The sequence below is a fragment of the Parasteatoda tepidariorum genome, chromosome X1 (assembly GCF_043381705.1).
Source record: "Parasteatoda tepidariorum isolate YZ-2023 chromosome X1, CAS_Ptep_4.0, whole genome shotgun sequence".
NCBI classification, from domain to species: Eukaryota; Metazoa; Arthropoda; class Arachnida; order Araneae; family Theridiidae; genus Parasteatoda; species Parasteatoda tepidariorum.
Window position 1 is genome coordinate 39,290,537 of NC_092214.1, and position 23,517 is coordinate 39,314,053.

Below are 23,517 nucleotides of genomic sequence, written 5' to 3' on the forward strand. Positions count from 1 at the left end.
CGTGTTTATATAGCAGTTCAAATAACAACTTTTATTAAATAAGTTTAAATACAAACGATTATTGAGAATAAAGTTTACAAAATTAAAATTTAAAAAAATATTAAATTTGAAATAACATCTACATCAGCTTTTAATAACACAAGACAACAGACTTTAACATTTGTTTTTACTTTTTAATGTTCACAAGCATAAATGTTTTAAGGTAGTAAAATAAGTATTCCAAATTTTTTTTAACTGCACATTTACAGACTACTGGCATAAACCTAAACAGTAAATATCTATGGATGTTATCCGATAATGCCCCCCCCCCAAATGGCACTCAAAAGACAAACGTCTTAACCTCAAACTTTTAATCACGCCTCATTGCTCATGACGAATCAGACTGATTTTTTTTATCTTCTTTCTACAGGCCCTGACTACTGGGGTTTGCTCAATCCAGACTGGAAGTTGTGTACAAGGGGTCGGCGACAATCTCCTGTGAACATTGAACCTTCTGTACTGCTGTACGACGCGGCAATGGGGAAAGTGGACGTGGACGAAGAAAAGGTACGCTCTAGTAATCTAGAATGAAGGAAAGGGTCGTGTTCTCCCTTTTGTTTACTCCCGCCCCTTAGCAAACGTTATCCTCCGTAATGAGATGAAGTCTTGTACAAATAGTCTTCCAAATGATCATCAGAAGACATTAAGAGGACCGGCAGGTTATTTCTTCATTTTTCGCAATGCTATTACTTGATTCCGATGATAATTAGAAAATTCAACTTTTCTCTGTAGCGAGTCATAATTAAAGCAAATAGTTATTAAAATTTTTATTTGAAATGATTAAAAAAAAACAAATATGCATATAGATATATATGTACGCTTTTTTAATGAAATTTTACCGTTAGAGTTTGAAAACTATTCTGCTTTTTCATTAAATTTAATGTTAATAAATAATAAAATAACAATAAATTAAATAAATTTAATTTTGGTTTATTGTGATACTTTTAATTGATTTCGAAAATAATTAGAAAATTCAACTTTTCTCTGTAGTCGATCATAATTTAAACAAATAGCAATTAACTTGCTTGTTTGAAATGATTAAGAGAGTAAGCAAATTTATATGTATGTTATTTCATATTTCTTTCTAGAAAATTTTACGTTAGATTTAAAAAAAGTATTCTACTTTTCAGTTAAATTAAAATAATATTTATCATGATAATAAATAAAATTATTATTTCCCAACTAAATTTGAACCGAGCAAAAGTGAATGCGCAAATCATTAGTAATCTTATGATTTTTGTTCTTTCATTCTATGTTCAAATCTTCCCTTATATAAACGTTTGCTTTAAATATTATTTATCTTGATTTACACATGAATGAAAACAAATATTTATTTAATGAAATCAATAATCGTTAAGAAAAAACACAATTATGAAAGCAGGTTAACTTTTTAAGACATTTTTACGATCTTTTTTTAATGCTAGTGACCAAAAAATGTATTTTTTAATTTTTGTGCTTTTTTCTAACTCTTTAGAAAGCGTAATAAAAAGTTTAAACTAAACTTATCAAGTTCTTTAAAAGAATCTGAACTATTCAGACACTTCATAAAAAGGTAAAAATATACTTTTATTAAGAGCACTCATTTTTTTCCCATAAATATAAATTTTTGTAACACGTTACGAAAATTATGATTTTTTGAAAATTATGATTTTTTCGTTAACTCTTGGTATTTTTTAGGTAGATATAAGAAAACATCTGTTTTTTGAATATTTTGAATAAATAATAACTCATTTGGAATTGCAAAAAAGAAGATAAAATATTTCAAAATGTTTCTGTTCAATGAAATGTTTTTGCTTAATGAAAATTTTCATAGATGCAAATTACCTCATTTATTTATGATGGTGTTTCCACTTACTTACTATATTTTACTTACTGAGAATACTATATTTTACTATACTATGCTTTATTTACTATATTTTACTATACTATGATTTATTTACTATATTTTACTATACTATGCTTTATTTACTATATTTTACTATACTATGCTTTATTTACTATATTTTACTAACATCTTACTTACTAAGTTTTGCTTACCATATTAAATCATCAAATCATCGACAATCACACGAACCTTTTTCTCATTATTATTTTTTAGTGTATCAAAATAGCATAATGTTTCTGAATTATTAAAGCTTTAGTATATCGAAATAAAAGATGAATCTTCATATTTCCTGCAAGGAACGTACCTGAAGTACCCCTGCCAAATCATGCTTTACTTTTTTTATATACTTAGTCTTTTAGGTTAAGAAATAATACTTATAGGTACATGCTTGTTTTTTATGTCAGCCTAGTTCACTTTTAGACTTCTTATTCTAAAATTATGATATAATAACCGGCAACAGCCAACCATCCAATTAACCTTAAATCTTGCGATTACGATTATTTATTTAGCTTCATGAGCTTGAAACCTTTTACAAGTGGTATAGTTAAAAAAAACACGAAAGCAAAACTATATGATTCTGTAACTATTTAATCTAAGAAATTTCAAACAGTCTTTTAGTTTGAGAAATAATATAGACGAATTTTTGTCTTCTTTTTCTCTTTAGCTTTGTTGTGAGGATATAAATTTTCAGTCAAGAAAGAAAAAGCTAACAACAGTTGAAGCAATTTCTTTAAAGTTGCAATAACAAAATAGAATTTCAAATATTAATTTCCAATGATTTCTCGTTACAGATCTAATCCAGCTATTTAGATGTTATTTAAAAATACTTGTTAAATGTAGAATCATGCAAGAGCGTTTGGAATTTATATCTCAAGAATTATTATTTTATTATCTAGCCATCAAATTTAACCTTCACTTTTTTTTTCTTTTTAAAACGCGAAAGTCAAATTTCCTAATTAAGATGAAAAGTTTTTAAATTAAAGCAAATTTTTATTCATCTAAGGGACAAATATAACTTGGTAACTTATTTACGATATAAATTGAATTTTTTAATAATTTATAACTTGATAATTACTTCGAAATAAGCAAAATAAATTTTACAATTTATTTTCTAACCTAAAAGAACTATCTGTTAACTATCAGCCAGAATGGAGAATGATATTTAAGGTACATTCTTTGTTTGTGTATGTAAGGGATACAGATACAAAGATAAATTCTTTTTGCACTGTTATTTCCAATAACATTGCACAAATTCTTAGCATACTATAGAGCATGGTGTAAATTCTTAGCTTATCTGATAGCATGGCGTTATTTTCTAACCTATGGCATTATTTTCTAACCTAAAAGAACTATATGTTAGCTATCAGCCAGAATGGAGAATGATACTTAGGGTACATTCTTTGTTTGTGTATGTAAGGGATACAGATACAAAGATAAATTCTTTTTGCACTGTTATTTCTAATAGCATTGCACAAATTCTTAGCATACTATGGAGCATGGTGTAAATTCTTAGCGTATCTGATAGCATGGAGAAAAGTCTTAGCGTACGTGTTAGCATTGTAAAAACTCCTAATAGCATAGCGAAATCTCTTAGCATACCTGATAGCATGGCGAAAACTCTTAACATACTTGATAACCTGAAAAATCTTGGCATACCTGATATCATTGCGAAAACTCTCAGCATACCTGAGAGCATCGTCAAAACTCATAGTAGAACTGATGTCATTGTTCTTTTTTCTCCACCTCCAATTTGATTTCCTTATTTTGAGTTAATTTAGTTAAAGTTGATTTAGTTGAAATTATTATATTTAGAGCACTTTAAAGAATTTTTTTTCTCTGTATAGCAATGCAATGAAATAATTTTAAAATGATTTTTCCCTTTTATATCTAATTTCCAATTATATTTTTACGTTCATTTTACCTTTTGAACTTTAAAGTTACAAATATCGCTAATTCAGTCTAAATGTTGGCAATCTCACTTATTTTATTGAGTCATTTTAATAAACTTCGGTTGTTAAATATTGATGTAATTATGTTTTCTTTTCTTTCTTAAGTAAGAAAAGTTGAAATTAATTTGAATTAATTTCTTTTATGATAATTAATGATCATTAATAATAATTTTAATAAATTAATTTTAATGTTTACACTTTTAAAAATTCAGATTTGATAATAATGCATCAAAGAAATAAGCGCGAATTTTCACTTTGGAAAAAAATTATTTTCTTGCGGAAATTGCTTTAAAAAAAATCCTTTAAATTTATTTTCAAATATTTTAACCAGCCCACCCTTATGCCAGAAGTAATGTTATATTAAAGAAACTAATTTTTAACTAATCTTAAGTTATAAAATATTCCCTTAGGAAAAAACGACATATTGTCTTTTATTTCTGATGAAAAATCGGAAAGATTTGAAATATGTTTAAAAAAAAATTAAGTAATTTATACATTTATTTGTTTCAGGTAAATGGTACTCTCAAAAACACTGGACACAGCGTTCGATTCCGCTTAGATCCTGACAGTCCTTCAGTGATGGTCAACGGAGGACCGTTATCATATAAGTATCGAGTGCACGAAATTCTGTTACATTACGGAAGAACTGATGACAAGGGATCGGAACATACGATTTCCGGTCACGCATTTCCGGCTGAGGTAAGTGTTCCCCTTACAGAGAGATTTTTTTTGTTCAAATAAATTAGGTTAAAAGCTTTCTTAGTATAGATATAACCTTATCAACACGAATATATCACACTGATATGGATAAATTTGATTTATAATGTACATGCTAAATTATCTTACTTAATATATATCTGCCTCCAAACAAAATCCAATTATCTGATCTGTTCCACAACAAAAGATTTATCGTTTATTGCAATTTGTTCTTAAGCATTTGAGGTTTAAATTTAACTTAATAATCTTTTATTATCTTAATAATCTTTCATTCATATTTTTTTATGTAAGTCATAACTGGATTTATTTTTTCTTGATGTACGAACTCTGTCAAAAGCTAAAAACTTGCTTCGTGTGGAATTAGAACTTATAGAAACGTTATACTTTATGAGAAACCTGGATTTTTTATTAAGGAAAAAAATCTCTTACTTTTTATAGAGAGACCATGCAAACCGACACTATTGTCGATAAAGCATACTTCTTGTTTTAAAAATTGCTTACATTATATCAATAGCAAATTAGCAAAAACATTATTTCTTATCAAAAACATTATTCTGAGATGAATTATTTGTGGCAGTAAAACCTACTTAAATCAGTTTAAAAAAGAAGAATTTATTAAAGATATTTGACGAAAAACTATTATAGAAATAAGTAATTAAATCCTAATTATAAGTTTTAAAATTAATATTAGGTCATTTCTGTTTACAAAAAAATACCTTAAGCAATTAAAACAACAAACACTAATAATTGTAAAGCAATTCTCCTCCTATTAAAGCAAATTCAAGAAGACATTGTTCTTTAACCTACTTTAAAGAAATTCCTCACGGATTTTCTTTAAATAAAAGTATTGATTATCACTAGTTTTGTTTTTAATTTTATTTCGACTCATGCTTACTTTTAGAAAGTACAGTTAAAAAGCACAACTGGGTATTTAAACTCTCTTTTAGACTGTGTGCCATTTTAATGCAAATTTTTCTTCTTTCCAATAATGTCTATACGTAAATTTGCATATAGGTTGAATAATTTAATTTTAGTAATTAAGGCTCTATTTACTTACTCTTATTCAACACACTTCTTGTGTTTGCTCTGTGAGTTACAGGCCAAGAAGCCATCTGGTTTCGGATGCTGAATTACAAAAGTACATTGTAAGACAAGCAAAAGTTAAAAATTTAATTTTTTATGACATCCTTCCTAAACCTTAAATAAAAGAAAGTTTCTTTTTTTCAAAACAAAGTTATTTAAAGCACGTTTACTGTATTGCTAATTAAAGTTCACTATTAATTTTTGTAAAGCTTGTTTTACTTTATTCTTCAAATAAAAAATAATTAAAATTTAGATTGTGGAAAGTCTGTAGTGACGAAAGTCCCATTCCATGGTAGTTTCCATTTATTGCAGAATTTTCATTAATAACTTAAAAAAGAATTATAACCAAATCAATATGTTTTTTCTTAAATGTTTCCTTAAAATGGCCTTAAGAATACTAATTAAAACTGCACACTATCATTAATTATAGGACCGATATAATATTCAAGTTTTTAAGTATGCTTTCAAGAGTATTTATAGTTGGAATGCTAAAAATATACACGAAAGGTTTAAATTACATTTTGCATATTACATTTAAACAACACGTATAAAAAATAAAAATTTAATAGTAAAAGTAAAAACTTTTTAGTAAATCTTAAAATTTTCATATTAGAAGCAAAATTCTCAAGTAGATTATAAGATGAGGCATTATTTATGCTTATTAAAAATCAAATTAAATTTTTTTTTTAAATAGCTCTTGATAATTAATCAGAAAGGATTTTAACTTGCATATTTTGCTACTTTTTTACTTCTCAAATTAAAATGAAAAATTTCCGATTTTTATGTATTTTATATATATTCAATTTCAATGTATTCAATTCTGCTTAGGGGAAAACATTTTGTTTAAACCGGATAAATATATTACAAGTATTCTAAAATGTTTTAAAGATTACCCTTTATTCCATAGCAAGTTATTTGGAATTAAAAATGAGGAGGAATACAGCAAAAAATAGTTTATATTTGTCATGTTTATAGTGATTTTATTAATTTGTCCAATTTTCCCTTTCCGGGTGATATATTCTTGTTTAAAAAGGTAAAAAGTATTTATTTATATTTTTATAACATTGTTTTGAGCAACTAAAATTTTTTAAAAAAAATACGGATTATTTCTGAATATCGAAACAGAAGAAATGTGCATCTAGTATAATTATTTACTTTCTAGTAGTTAGATTTGTCTTATTTAATTGAAACTATTAATCACTTATTGCCAATGCTTACCTGTTTAAATAATTATAATTATTATTAATAGGAAATATTAGACAAGAAATGAATAACTGAAGTATTAAGGTTTTCAAAGTGATTAAAATTTAGAACTCTTAAAAATTTGAGTAGAAATCTGGGAAATATGTTTTTAGTGATTTAAACATTAAAAACAACGAACTTTTTAGCATTATATTTATAAATTAATCAGCTAAAATTAATACAAATGTATAAAATAAATAAATAAAAGCTTAATAAATAAATGATTACTCATATAATTTTTTGCATAGCATTTGCATTTCAAATAAAAATTAAAAGCAATTTTCACAAAAGTTAAACTTTTAAATGATTATCATAGGATCTATAAGCTAAAGTTGTACTTAAAAACAATTTTATTAATTCAAAAATTTTAGTTTGTTTTATGTAAGAAAAGAAAAAAATGTAATATCAACTTTATTAACATATTATTTCTTATTTTAAATATTGAAAATTAGCTTCAGAGATAATTCAAAAAGAAAAATAGAAATATTCTTATGTGGCATCGAAATGTAATATACATTTATTTTCCATATCATATTTATGTTTCTCAAGTCTCATTTAAAATTCATTCAATGGAACTTTTCGATAGTAGTTTCAAGTTTTTAATTACAGTTTCTTATAAATTCTTTATTACACGTGCAAAAACATGGCTAGCTGGTGGCATTTTATGTACGTTCATTGCTTGTTTCATGAAATTTCACAACATTAGCTATATTCAAATTTAATATGAAATTTAGGTTCAATTTTACACAGTAAATAAATAAAAGGTTAAAAGTTTTTTTTTCGAGCAATATTTTAACTTTATTACATTAACGGTATTTTATTACTATATCAAATTGGGTTTTTCGCAGCCTGTTTAAAGCCAAACATAGCAAAAAATATTTTAAAAAGCAATTATATAACATTTTACAGTTACGCATGGAATTACCACTATTTCATGAAAAAAATCTTTTTATGTACATTTTCTATTCCAGGATTTAGGTAAGTTATTTTGCTATTTTAAACAAAATAAAAAATAAAGAGAAAAATAGTAACTATGGTAACGAAAAATCTTTGACTTTAGTTCTAACTTTGATTGAAGCTGTGGAAGGTAAGTACAAATTCATGGAAAGGAAAATTTCTCAGAATTTTCATAATTTAAAATTTTTTCCAAGTTTTATTATGTTTTTAAATTTTGAAATATTGCCAAGGAATTCGCATAAAGCTGATAGAAGAAATTCTTTTTAGTAAAGAGGTAGGTTTTTTTTAAATCAGAGCAGAAAATCTTCAGACATGTTGTACTGTTCGGAGTTATTATGAAGCCAAAGTTGACTAAGTAAAAAAGCAAANAAAAAAAAAAAAAAAAAAAAAAAAAAAAAAAAAAAAAAAAAAAAAAAAAAAACCGTCTGTCAAGTCAACTCGTTTCAGGAGTTTGTTTTTATATCTATTCATTTTATAAATCCTGTTACGGGTTATACATGCCTAATTACTTAAATAAATCGTTTTTAATAGGCTAAAATAAAAAGAAAATAGGAAATGAACAAAAATTACTTAATGAGAAATTATATGAAATTCCAATTAAATTTAAGAGTATACTCTTGCATAAATTCTATTTAAGTAGAGAAAAAATATATTCTCTTAAATTAGACATCAAAGTAAAATTAACGTACTAATTCATAATTTAACTTGTTGATAGCGTTCTAATTATTAATGTTATTACTTTAACCGTTAAGAACATTTTAACGAATTTAGAATGACATTTAGTGATATATAGATAGGTTTGATTTTTTTTTTCGACACTCGATTTCAATATCACATTTTTGGCTGGTATTTTGAAAGCTTAAACATAATATGTTAAATCAAAGTTAACATGAAATGTACGTCTTATTTTATGAAAAAAATATATTCATGCAATTTGTCTTTCTTTCTCAAATAATATATATATCTATATACATAAATAGATATTGAATCGTTTAACAACGGCTTGTTTTATTGCAGTTGCAGATATTAGGCTATAATAATCAGTTGTACGACAACATGTCTGAAGCTATACCTAAAACTCAAGGAGTTGTTGGACTTGCAGTAATGATGCAGGTAGGTGAAATTTAGAATTAATAATTTGATATAATAATTGAGAAAATATTTGTTATTAAGTTTTTCGATGATTTAGGATGAATTTGAAAGATAATGTAATGCTTTAAAATGTAGTACCATTTACCATTTTCATGACATTGGACAATATCATACTGAAAAGGCGTGTATATATATATATATNTTAAATATATATATATATATATATATATATTTGTGTTACGGTGAATGTCAAAAATCAACTAGTCGTTTGGTGTATGTCCGAAATATTTGTTACATTCGATATGATATGAATTTTTTCGTGGATATAATTACATTTATTCGATATTTTAATACTTACTGACGATTGATCAGAAGAAACATCAGTGTTTGGAGTATCTGGCCATACATTTGCATTTGCCCGGTATACATTTGCTCTGTATACCCTACACTGATGTTTTTTTAAGGGTAAGTGCCACTGCCCGGTATAAACCAAGTATCGGGCAAATATATACCGGGCAATGGCACTTGACCTTAAAAAAACATCAGTGTAGGGTAAACCGGGCAAATGTATACCGGGCAGTGGCACTTAACCTTGAAAAAACACCAGTGTAAGGTATACCGGGCAAATGTATACCGGGCAGTGGCACTTAACCTTAAAAAAACATCAGTGTAGGGTATGCTGGGCAAATGTATACCGGGAAATGGTACTTAACCTTAACTGGCTCGGTATATCCTACACTGATGTCTAATCTATCGTCAGTAAGTATTAAAATATACAATAAATATAAATATATCAAATAAATATAATAATATCAACGAGTAAATTAATATCAAATTGGATATGACAAATATTTCGGGCATTCACCAAAGCGACTATGTGATTGTTGACATACACCGGTGAGGGTCCGAATGTACAAGAATGTAATGAAATATTAGATCTTTCACCTACGTTTTTGGTGTTTCTCCAAATTCACCGGTGAAAGTCAACAACCACCTACTCTTTTCATTCACCGTAACATATATATATATATACAGAGAGAGAGATAGATGAGATGGTTATTCTTCTTTAGTTCGAAATGTCTCCGTCGTCGTAAAAGAATGCATACTGCAGTGAACATTTTGGTTTATTCCATGTATTTATTGTACTTTTTTTTTAATTTTTAATTCTATTACTTAGTTTTATTGTATTTTTAATTCTATTATGTTTACATAAGTTTACAAGCAACGCACCACAACCAGTACGTGTAATAAAAATTTCAACCCAATATAGTAGTTGATTGTTATATTGCTGATTTTTTTTCTGTTTTCGTTTTCGGTTTTGACCAAACCATCTTCAGGTAAAACTATATAATTTGAAAATCTAACAATTAATTGATATTTGATCCAGATATTTAAGCACCAGAGAAATCTCCAGTTTATGTATGCCTTTAGGCCCAATAATTGTCCAACCAGTTCCAATAATAACCTGAAATTTCTGTATTCATGTCTTCAATTATACCTTAAAACCTAAACATTAAATGTATACCTACTCAACAGGAAGATACAGAGATGGCCAAACATGCAAATATGAGTTATTTAGAATTCTAAACCAGTAATGTAAGAACTCGAGATTACAATAGATTATATATGAATTAAAATACATACAAAAAACATACATTCAAATGTGCAACTAATATTTAAAAACTTTTTTTGAAAAAATTTATATTGAATTAATTAAAACTCTGAATTAATTTGACTAAAAGGGCTGAAAAGGGCGGTAATGTCTGTAAAATCAACTTGTTATGAATTTATAAACCATCTCCATCCCCGTTATCCAGAAGGCATTAAGCATAACCAGAAAATATGATAGCAGAATTATCCATAAGCCATTTAAATTATTAAACTCACTCTCATTAGTGCTTGGTTTTCTAAAAATTTGCAGTTTACAGAGTACTTTGCTTTTGGCTAAAACGAAATACAAAACTAATTTAAATCATGGTATATCAACTAATATTTGTTTTTGACAGCTGCAATATTATAATATTTTAGTGTATAAGATCATTACCTTCCCATACAATCCCTTATAATAATATTATAACCTATATATTAGTTAAGATATAATAGTTTAAAGTTCAAAAATCCCACTACATGTTGTAATTCGGGAATTTATACAAAGATTTTCGAATACACTTATAAAATTATCGTCTCTTCCTCTCTGTGCTTTATTAGTATAACTTATTTCTATTTTTATCCTTTTATCCTTAAGCTTTATTAGTATCCATTTTTTCTATTTTTATTTTTAGCATAACATCAGAGCAAATTGTTTAATTTATTCTAACAAAGACTAGCTTCCAAAAGTAAAATTTTAAAAAAAATCAATGATTATATATGACGTAAAAAATATTAATTATGTTATAATGAAGAATATGTTCGGCTTACAAATATAATAAAAAAAATGCCATGATCCTTTATTCTTTTCACTGTAGGCAGTGGGTTGTGGAATATTTTTATATGCATATCCGGTTTATGTCTTAATTAATATGTTAATTCTCTAGAGAATTTTATTATAAGTTCATTCAAAGTATGGAATGAGAAAATAATGAATGTAACGTTATTGAAAGATAACAGATTTGAAATGAGTGAATGATATCCATGGATATATATATCTGAAACAAAACAAAGTGAGCATTGCTGTGTATGAAGTTTTTATTTCTTCAGTGAATCAGCCATAAATAACTTTATGCATCAGAAACTTGTTTTGAGAGATCATAATCAAAGCTTTCCGTCTAAACAAAGAATTCGATATATTTTTGTTGTCTGTATTTGTGCAGGAATTGACTTCTTCATGGGAAAAAAAATTAACATTTGAGTTTTCTTCCTTTCAGTAAAAGCAAACTTAACTATTTTTTTTTAATGTTAATAAGCATCTTAAAGAAACCAATGTGCAATTAGTGCAAACTTCATTTGCATATTAGTCAAGGAATTCTGTTATTCATGCGTATATTTTTTGGTAAAAATAATGATGATGCATGTTATTATAAAGATCTTCTAAATGTCGTATTAAGTGCAAATTTTTCGTCGATATTAATTTTGATTTGTGAGAAAAGTTTCGTATGGATTCAAGTAATTCGATTTGAGTTTTCTATTACTAATCTTTCAAAACACATTTACTGGGTAAATTTTTCTAGGGACAGCTGCATTGACTGGATCACTGCATTTTCTTAAATTCATTGTGGAAATGCTCAAATTTATTTTTTGACCTTACCATCGTTTATTTGAATAAAAAAACTATTAAAATTTAATCGCTCAAAAAAATAACTAAGCATATTAGAAATTTAAATAGGAAAAAAACATTTTTTTCAAAGGTAAGTTTGAAACAAAAAAATATAAATGAATAAAATTATTTAGCTTAATCCTAAATTAAATGATTGAGTTTCTTTTCATTAACTGAAAGTATAATTATAAGATCAACTTCACCTACACTGTGAAAAAACTCTTTACCTTGAATTTACTTGTTCAGTTTTTTTGTTCTCGATTACTAGCTAATTTGATTTTGACCCATATTGCATTTATAACAAAAAATAGATACAACATATGGAACATACATACTCAGACACGAGTATTACTGCTTTCCGTACAAACACATTTATTTTTTCAGAATTTTCATGTTTAAAATACGCAAAGGGATAGATTTAACAGAAAAATGCTTCTTTATCTATTTAGGTTGGATCTAACTGTATAAAAATCCCTTCTTAAAATCAAAATTAATTTCAGGTTTCTTTTGTTTTAATTTACGCAGTGTTTCGTGTTCAATATATAGTAAAAGTGCACCTCGTTACCGTGTAAATAAATCATTTATACATTTGACTATCCAATAATCTTGTTCAATTGAAATCAAAAATAGTTTTACTTTATCGCAGATTACGCAATGATTCATACTGTTTGATGAATCCTACTACTCTCAATGATGTTGAATTAACTGAATGATTTAACTTAAACCCATTAAGAACACAGGAAATTTACATTAGTGCAATATAATGGATTATAGGCATATCTTGAACTCTGTCTTTTATAACTGATAAAAAAGCTTAACATATAAAATAATCAACATACAAAATAATTTACGTATAATAAACTTGAGGGATCCAAAATAGTGAAAGCTTTATTTTTAAAGCATATTTTCAGACAGCAGTTGCTATCCTTATATTCAAGAAACCAAACCGTCGTAAAAAATAAATGCATATTAAAAAAATTTTTTTGCATGATTTTATAACTTGGAAAATGTCTACATGAATTAGTTACCTTTTAAAATGCTAAATCGTAGATCGATTAAGTCTGTATCTTAGTGCGTAAAAATCCAATCATTGGATTAAAAGCTATCAAGTACTTCAAATTTTCTTGATTTTCTACGTAGCACGTAATTTTCACAACATTTTAAAAAAAACTATCCAAACATTCGATATTTTCAAAATACGATAAGACTCTATAATATTGCCAGTTAAACACAAATAACCCAATATATATTTAACCAGGAAATTTTATTCTTCTTATTTACTTTTAGAAATAAAGAAATAACAATATCCTTAACTAACACTTTAATAGCTTATCATGTATGTTTGATCTTATTAACTAAATCAGTAGAAGAAGAAAATCCTAAAATTCCAAAAATCAATATGTACATCTCTGTTATTATATATAAGTGTATATAGCTCTTAAATCATTACAGTAACTGCTTGTTAACTTTTTAAAATTTAATCTCTTTGTCTTAAACAGCACGTATTCTGTCTTCTAGTTATAAAAACTTCTAACTAAGATAAGTGCGAAGAAGAAAAATAGACATTTGCACGTATTCAATAAAAGTAATCGTAAAACTAAGGAAAACAATCTGAAATAAAGTGTTTGCATTTGTGTTCTTATTTTTATTAAAAAAATTTATTTTGCTGTGAATTTATGGATTTATTCTTTAAGTCTTAGAAAAAATACAAATCTAATAAAATATTATCCAATTTTAGCACCTATAAAATTAAATATTTTACTTTTATTGCTTAGATTATACAATTTTCTATTTTAGAATAAAATATAGAAATCATGTGTCTTCTAATCGTATAAGTTGATGCTGAATAAGAGAAGCTTTTTGAAAAATTGTAACATCTCAATTTTTAAAAATGTCTTTTTTTTCTCATATTTTTAAGCTTTGTAAAACTATTGAGAAGTCAGTGATAGGAAAAGAGTTGTTGTCTTTTAAAATAATAATTACAACTATAAAATTCTTTAAAAATTGATCACCCAATATTTTTTTTAATAAATAATCTTCTTCTTTTATGGATTTCACATCTTCAAGTAGGTTTTGATTAGTATACCTAAATTCTTTATGACACGATAAAAATGAATGCCTTTTTTGAAATACTTATTAAGAAAGATAAGTGTAATAATTATAAGTATTATAACAATAGTAATAATTTTATTTTGTTCTAAGTACCTTTCCCGCTTTGACATAATAATTATATTTGGGAAAAGTATAATTTTATTCACAAACTTACGTCGTACAGGTACGTCACGTTACAGGTACTCAAGCGCTTTTGATACATTTTTACAAGCATATGTGTTATCAAATGCTATCCAAAATATTTTCCATGCGTTACGCAAGCGCATTTCTAATACGTAAGTATTTAAAAAAAAAACCAAATTATTTGAAGTTTTTGAAAAATTTAAGAATGCACGAAATGCATTCGCTATTTCATATGAATATTATATTTTGTACATTTTGAATATTAAAAATATTACAAAGCCCACAAAATATCATGAATTCCGCGGCAAAACAAATATGATAGAATTAAGTGCTTCGCCTCTCCCAATGTTAGGCACACGGATTGCCGACCACACCACTGCAATAGTAACCCAAGAGGACCGTAATTCGATCACGAAGCACATGCACCCGGTTGACCAGATCGGTTAGGCAGCACCCTCAGCATTTATTAAAAACTAATTAAATTTGCAAATTCAAAGAATGGCAACAACAGCAAGTTTTTGAGGGTCGTGGAAATATCTGTGAAAAATTATCCGAATAATTTGGTTCATAGATGCGTATATTTCAACCGAATCAGAGCTAAGAATTAATGATGATCATTACAGGAAACGTTATGATTAAAGCTCCAGTGTAAACCAGCACAGCCCAGCTTATAATGCCAAAAGCCGATGGAGCTGTCTTTTATAGTGGGCAAAAAAAAAGTATATCCAAAATTACAAAAAGACTTAAAAGGAATGTGATGCCAACAACAGTCAGTATCCCCAGTATTCTTAAGTTGTAGTCATTATCGAAGATAAAACAAAAGCAAAGTGGATTGAACAAGTATATTAAAAAATAACAAGCAGATTAAAAGAGAAGTATATAGTGAAAAATAAAGTTTGTGAAATATTGACTAACATTATACAAGTAAACCTATCATCAAAATTAAAAGACAAATCAATGAAAAGGATCGAAACAGAAGAAAGCCGATCAGAGTAAACAAAATCGGAGACATGTAATACATGCAAAAACAGTAATGTAAAAATAAGGGGGTAAAATGGTTAGGTTGAAATATTACCCAAAAATTAAACGCTGAAAAGTGGTAGTTAAAAGTAGAAAGAATAAAAATTTAAGACAGTTTTAAGCTGAAAATAAGTAATGTATTAATGCAAAGTCAATAAAATTCTTGTAAAATAGATTGGTTAGTGGCATGTGGCCAGAGTGAGCAGTTGATTAAAAAATTAAAGGTATTATATACAGGGGATCCATAAAGTCATCTGGGGTAATCTGATCTTCTAATGCTTGCTTGACAATGATCTGTCTCTGTTTCTTCGAATTGTTTCAAGACATTACCATGACATTGTTTATTAAAAACATTACCAAGGAATGTACCGAATTTCTGAGAATTCTGCTAATGAGATGTTCAATAGATTGTGTTTTGCCGCAGTATTTACAGGAAGCAGATTTTCCAAATAATCGAGCTTGCTGTACTCCGAACACCCTGTAGAGTACATAGAATTGATTAATGAAACAAATAGGACATAAATTTTAGAGATAATTTGAAAAATGTTATCAAATTCAAAATCAAGCTATTAAGGAATGTGCTTTTGAACACTGATATTCTCTTGCGATTTTATGTGTAGTAAATAAATCATGAAATTTTATTTTAATTAAGATTTAGTTGTTTTGTTTCCAGTAAGACTTTTTCACATCAATCTATAAGGTTTACAATATTGGCAAAACATAAAAAAAATTGTTAACGCTGATTTCAAACTTGCACGCGTTTACTATGAAGTATTTCATAACTATCACTCTTAAAATTTGTTAATAAATTATTCGTCAGAATTGAAATTATGCACATCATACCTACTACGTAAGAAATAACGTTTCATAACTGCTGATTTATTGTTTAATTAAATAAAATTACAAATAGTTCAACCCATAAAGGTTTGAAAACTAATATTTAAGAGATTAAAAAAACGTCATAAAACTAAATGCTTCAATATCGGCATTCATAAGAAAGTAAAGGGTTGTTTTCTATGGAGGACTTTACATTTTCAACTGTCAAGTAAACTGCTTTTTAAAGGTTGAAAGGGCACTTTGTTGCAAACATTTAAATCTGTATTGCTAAATTTCTGTTTATTTGAAAGGACAATATTTTATCCTTAAGGTGGACCTACATTTTGAAACATATTTTTAAATAAATGCAAATTAATGTCAAAATATCTCATGATTTTCAAGTATCATTTAATTTTTTTATGGAACAAAAAGCAATCAATTTCATTCTTACTGTGTAGATTTATATACATACCAGCTCTTCATCATGTTTTAACTCAATACGCTAAAGGGTTTTTTTTTCAAAAAAAAAGAAAAAAAAGAAATGTACCTCAAAGTAAGAATTTGAGTTTTGAGAACAAAGAAAGTGAAGGAAGGACGTTGCATTATTTGCTTTGAAACTTATTATTTTGAATAAACCAAGTATTATTTTGCATAAACCCAGTATTATTTTGTATAAACCAATTACTTTTTGCATAGTTAACATAATTCAAATTTCTACCATCTCTTAAATCCGAAAAATTAACTTACGTTAAGCGATTCAGAAAATTGTTCGCGATTGAAGTATCTGTAATCATTCCTTTTTTAAATACTTAGTCCATAACTTTTGCTTGAAGCCTTTAATTTCTAACTTTTAAAATAAGCTAGCTTATTTATTTGAACGTTTTCATTAATGTGTTTTAGTGATCTTAAATAAGTAACAATTATGTACAATAATTAGGTGTAAGGACTACTTAGGTCTGTTATAAAGAGGCCTTTAATTACGGATTTGATAATAATGTGAAACATAGAATAACTGAAATAGTTCATTATTGATTAAATACAATAATATTTAAATTGATCATCGAAATCAGCAATTTGACTTATCAAACGTGCGAATACGTATGTTTGCCATTATTTGCTTATTAACTGAAAATATTCATGTATTAACTAGTTTGATAGAGACATTTAGAATTAATAAAATGCATATCTAATCCATATTTTCATACTTATTTTGCATTTTTTATTTAGTTTTTTTACATTTCACGTTTGAAGTAATAAAACTGTACTTTAATAATAATAATAAAAAAAGTATCGAAACTTGTTTAAAGTTATGAATTAAGTATAATACTTATAGTTTTATTAAAAGTTAAGTACAACTTAAATTTCCAGATTAAATATTAAAAGAATTATCAAAGATTTAGCTTTTATAAGGAAAAAAAATAGTTAAGCAACTTACGTTTAAATTTGACACGATTTATTTTATTGAACGAAATATCGTTAACTAGCCAATCAGAGAAGTGTTTGCGTGTATGGATTACAATAAAAATTAAGAAGATGTACACACACTCTTATTATATTTCCAAACTGAAACTGCAATCTTAATTTGAGTATTTATATAAACTTGTATCATCGGAAAAGAACTATAATTATATTAAGAGGAAGGGTAATAACTGAAATTTCATTTTGTGTAAACATAGAATGTTCTCTTAATCAACGTTTATACAAAATTCCGCATCTGTTAATTTCTTATTAATTAGATTATGCAGTCAGAAGCATATTCTTAAAATTGTTTTCCTGCAGATAAAATTGAACAAGAATTGTATCAATGATTACCGTGCTTTAAAATAGTATTTATATGACTTAAAACCTTAGAATAATACATTTAAATTATTTTATTTTATATAATGAACAGTTTCTTTGTGATTTCTTTTAAAACTGATATTAAAGATTCTCACAAATTTCAAAGAAAATAGAAATTTAAGTTGTAATTTATTGACTAGTTTGAACTAATTAAAATATATTTTACAAAACTTGCAGGTTATTATGCAAAAAAAAAAAATAAACAGATGCATTTGCCATGTTTTAAAGAACTCAATAGCATGCTAATCAATAAACACAAACAATAATTTATGTTGCACTATAAAACATAAAAACATGTATTTATGAAATTAATATTGTGAAACCCTCTTTAAGAGGTGTTATGTGCAAAAAAAACAACAGAAGGAGACAAAAATTTTGGCTTAGTTCCCGACTGAGCTATTAAAAAAATATTATCCAGATCGCACACGTCACAGTACCTTAGAAGTCAAAATCCCTCAGTCCAACAAAACAGCAATGTTTGTTAAGCAAATATGTGTCAAAATAGATCCGAGAAATATTTGAAAACACTATGTACTTGTTGAGTTCAGTGACATGTTCAAAATTTAAACAGCTCTGAGAATCCGATTTCATTTGTAAATAAATATGCTGACAAGATAGGAAAATTAAGAAATACTGAAAAATTTCCGATTTAAAAATGTTCTTCATTCATGAAGTATTGGAATGAAGTTAAGATTAAAATTCTTTATTGCAAAATTACATTTACTTCCTGCACATTAAGTTAGAAGTCTGGGTCTAGTATGTTATTTCTCTTTTCTTTTTTTAAAACTCGTTTACTCGCAATACAACTCAGACGCTGTGAATTAATAAACAATTTTCTCTTTTATTTAAAATCTCTTTTTCATAAGAAAAAAAACAACCATCCTATAAATGTAAATTCATGTTTAGAACATTCTAGAACTTTAAAAACTCCAACAATTAATAATATTCAGTCAAACTTATAATTTATAAAAAAATTAATATTTAATATTTATGAAGCATTAATCAATTTTTATCTCATGAGATGTTTTTGTGATTTTAATATAAATTAAATAATTGCTAAAATTGTTTGAAAAGAATATTTCTCTGTGCAAACATCCCCGCCCCCCTATTTGTTTTTTCGCTAACTAATAGTTTTGTTTGCTTTAGTTTATTCTTTAAAATGTAATATTTAAATAGTGAAAAAAATTATATTTTGTTTCAAACCAATTTATTCATTATATTTTTCATTTTACACGATTAGTTAGAGATTGCAAACATTGTTTACACATTGTTCTATTTTATATCTGTTCATAAGAAATTGTATAATTATTTTTAATGACAAAATATTATCATTAAATGAAAAATATCATACAGACAATTTTGTAAAGTTATATTTGAGTATTAATTTTTGTGTTTTTTAAGAGCTTTCTCGGGAACTTCATTTTTAGAAAATCGTTGGATAGATCACATTTAATGCTTACATGGGAAGTGGGGAAATTGTTCTGTTCAAAATCTTTTTTATTATAAAAAAAAGTTTTTTTTCTTCAAATAATTTTTTTTAAGATTGTTATCTAATATTTAGTTATTTGTAAGAATAACTCAAAATTACATATAATAAGACAGATTTTCTCAGAATAATTTTAATCAAAAAATTGGTGAAGGCAAATAAATATAAATGAATAGTTGCTATTTGATAATGAAAAATATAAAGAAATTTTGAAAAAGAAGTTATTCGTAATATTGTAAATAAATAGATGAAAACTTTTAGAATAGAAACAAATGGCTCAGAAAATAAAAGGAAACGTTAAACAAAAATCATTCATTTGTGGGGTAATATGCAGTAAAAATACACTTATGTAACGCATTATGTAACAGACATTTTCCATAAGGAGAATATCAAACAGTTTTTATAAGTACACTTCAAAAGTCAGCAAGTAAAGCTATTTTAATAAAAATAAATAACACTAAGCTAATAAAAGAGCTTATATTCTTCATCAAGCTTCTGAGTTTTTATCTAAAATTAAAAATAAAGTATTTTCACTTTATTCCTTTGGGTCCTTAGATAATGGATAAAAAATTTGCAGGTCTTTTATTTTAAATTTAGCTTTAATACTTCCATAGATACTCAAAGCACGGATCACAAAATTACTCTGTAACCTCATTAGTTACTTTTTCTGCTATATCCGTTAATGGATATTCCATACGAGCACTTATCCTCATGTTATAAGTTAAGTTGAAACAAAATTAATTTTATTCCTGTTTAAAATAGTTTGCTTTACCCGTATCGACCTTCTTGCGGGATGAGGCTCTTTTGGATTAAATGAAAATGCATTTTAACGTATAAAGACAAATTTATTATATAAATACTGAAGAATTAATAAATTTACACACGGAGAAAAAAATCTGGTAAAATTACAGTACCGTATGAGATTAACATTCCTGGTCTAAAAACCCACAATTCATGTTGAAAAAAAAATTCACCGTATTTAAGCCCTTCATTTATTCATTTGGTGATTCCTCTAATAATATGGTATCGGTTTACTGAAAATTCCGCTTTTCAAAATTATGGTTCGTATAACAGCATGTTTTGTAGAAAATACAAAACTGAAAGGTAACGGAATAAATAGTTTCTATGCCATGTTTCAAAGTATTATGATATTTTTACTAAATTTTATCGCATATTATGAGACTAAATTTTACTGTTAATTTTACCCAAATCCTTACTAAAACTATTCAGCAGAAATTACTGAGATTTTCTGTGTTTTCACAAAACCAGAAACACTGAAAATTGTACCATATTTTGTTTACTTTGACTATACTTTTTTCTCAGTGAAAGGATGCTACATAGTAATTCTTATTTAATATTTTTGTGAAGTGCAAGGTGACAAAGTTAACAGCTGAAACGTTAACTGTCATGCTGCAAGATCCACTGTAAACTAGTATGATTATAACTGATGTCACCAAATAGTCTACTCTACTTAGAGTCTTTACCTGAACTACAATCGAAAACCTCTCGGTTAATTTGGATCACCAAATTAAGGGGTTTAACAAACATCCAAAATCGAAAAGTAATTTACAGCTTTTCAATATGTTTCTATCGCTGTATCGTAAAATGCGTAAAAACAAAAATCCAATAATTTTTAATTTTAAATTTCAATAACCACTAAAATGTTTTGCATATGGGTGTAAACATTTAAGAAAACAGGCAAAAATGTACGTAATGCGCTTGCAAACAAAAAAGAACTGCATAGAAATTTGTTTATCACAAATTAGTTCATATTCTTCCATACTATTTTACTGAGACATCTCGTATTAATCATAACTGACACAGTCTAATTCTATAATTTTAAGTAAAATTAAATCTGTACCATTCATTTGTTTAAGATAACTAAAACTGTTTAAATGTCATTGTTCGATTTATTTTTATTTTTATAGTAATTCCCAACCAAAAATGAATTAATTATAAGTAAAGAAAAATGCACAGAAATAAGTGCTTTAAGGTTAACTTTCTTGTTTATCTGGTTGTTTATTTTTAGCCGAAATTTAAAATATTTAACAGTATGAGATTCTAACTTTAATTCTTATATAACATGCTAATTTACTCATCAGGCGTCTCTGCATTTAAAACGAAGCATTCCAGAAGGACATTAATTTAGTTTCTGATCGTTTTACGCAGAATTTAGTCTAATTCTTTCAGAACTAAGTTTTTTTTTTGCTATAGATAAGTTCAAGATAAAAAGAAAAGCAAAAATTCACCATGCTTTTGTAATAACGAAGGAAAGTACATAAGTGATTTTACGATCCGGGCTTAGGTCAATTTGCATACATAAGTGGTAGGAAAATTTTGCAATTACCAGGCAGGAAGAAATTTTGTTACGGGCTCAAAAACACTCTATTCCGTTTACAGTGTTTTGAAACTGAGTTTCCGTTGTCTTTGTACAATTAAGAGATTTTTTAAATTTGAATTGTTTTCATGCTCTATGATTAAATACTAGTTTTCTTTTAGCTGCAATTTCAAATGATTTTGAAAACTTTTTTTCTTTAAAAAACGAAAAGTGCTTTTTTTCCCTCCAACTTCCTTACTTATAATTTTCTTTGTATTTTATTGTACTATACTCTAGGAATTTTTTGGACATTGTAATTGATACTTTGTATTCATAATTAATTAGATTAATGGAGCATTTTCAAGTTAGATATAATTAATATTTTTTATTTAAATCCCTTAGAAAAGAAAATAAGGCATTTTTATGTTGACAGATGTAATAAACGCACCTGAGGTAGGAAATAAGGTTATGTTTTGTGCAAAAAATAATCTTATTAATAAATCTCAATTACAACCTCATTTACACGTCATGAAATCAACCACATATATTGCTTTTTTTACTTGATATCGAGTGAAATTATTTACACTTCAAATACACTTATTTGCTTGAAGTTCAAAAAAAATATCAAGTAAACCCAAAAAACAACCACCCTAAGCTGATTGCTAGATTTCCATTAACCTCAAAATTCAGTAAAACATCTTCATACACCTTAATTATACACTTTGGGAGGTTGTTCTTGAAATCAACTTCAAATAAACCTCAAACCTACCTTAATAACCCAAAACAGCCTCAAATAAACCTAGAAAATACCTTAAATTTTTGTAAGAGACTTTTATACGGAATTAGCACTGCAAACAAAAATCAGATGAAAGAAGAAAAAAGGTTTAGAGAGCAATTTAAGAAATATAGATCAGATTTAGAGAATATAGTACCTAATTAGAGCTAACGATTAATTAATAAACAAGATTCTAAGACAAGCTTTTGTTGAAAAACAATCTCAATATTTTTGTGATTTAGGATAACTCAAGTAAACTCAAATACATTTGTTAGGAAGGTAAATAAAAGTTTATTACTGTTATCTATACATAATGTGCTTGTACTTTTTCAGATACCAATAGTTTGAATAATGTTTTATAGTGTCGTCATACATAAATCAAGACAGTTCTAGCTATTACTATTTGGTACGATAATGATATTTCTGGTAAAAAAACAACATAATTCTAGTTAATAAAACCAAAATACATGGAAGTTTCATTTAAATATTTTTCCTTCACATGGTAAAGGTTTTCCCGACATTCCGGTTTTCAAAATTGTAGTTTATATTACCATACTTTTAGCAAAAAAAATACAAAACTGAAAAGTAAGTTTAACCAGATTACTGTTTTTTTGCCATGCTCTAAAGTATCATTATCAAATTGTACCACATTTGCCAAATTTAATGTTGTTGTTGACGCATGCCAATGAGGCAAAAGGGGAGCGATTGTTCTTGTTTTCCAGTGACTCCATTTATGGCCAAGAATTCGACATCTGCCGCACCCATACGTCACACCCGTTTATAGGGTGGATCCATTCATACATCGATTTATT

The 23,517-nt window shown here is 26.7% G+C and overlaps 1 protein-coding gene across 4 annotated transcripts in view; it reads left to right on the forward strand.

The window, feature by feature from the left end:
- The window catches only part of LOC107451043 (carbonic anhydrase-related protein 10-like), a 346,734-nt gene that overhangs the window by 284,155 nt on the left and 39,062 nt on the right, over nucleotides 1-23,517 (forward strand). For 2 of the 4 annotated variants that reach the window (XM_071187551.1, XM_071187552.1), the window contains exons 3-5: nucleotides 410-546; nucleotides 4,384-4,572; nucleotides 8,890-8,985. In XM_071187551.1, the coding sequence (XP_071043652.1) occupies nucleotides 410-546; nucleotides 4,384-4,572; nucleotides 8,890-8,985 (422 nt within the window). The remainder of the gene's footprint in view (nucleotides 1-409; nucleotides 547-4,383; nucleotides 4,573-8,889; nucleotides 8,986-23,517) is intronic. The other 2 variants (XM_071187554.1, XM_071187553.1) reach the window with 1 other exon arrangement.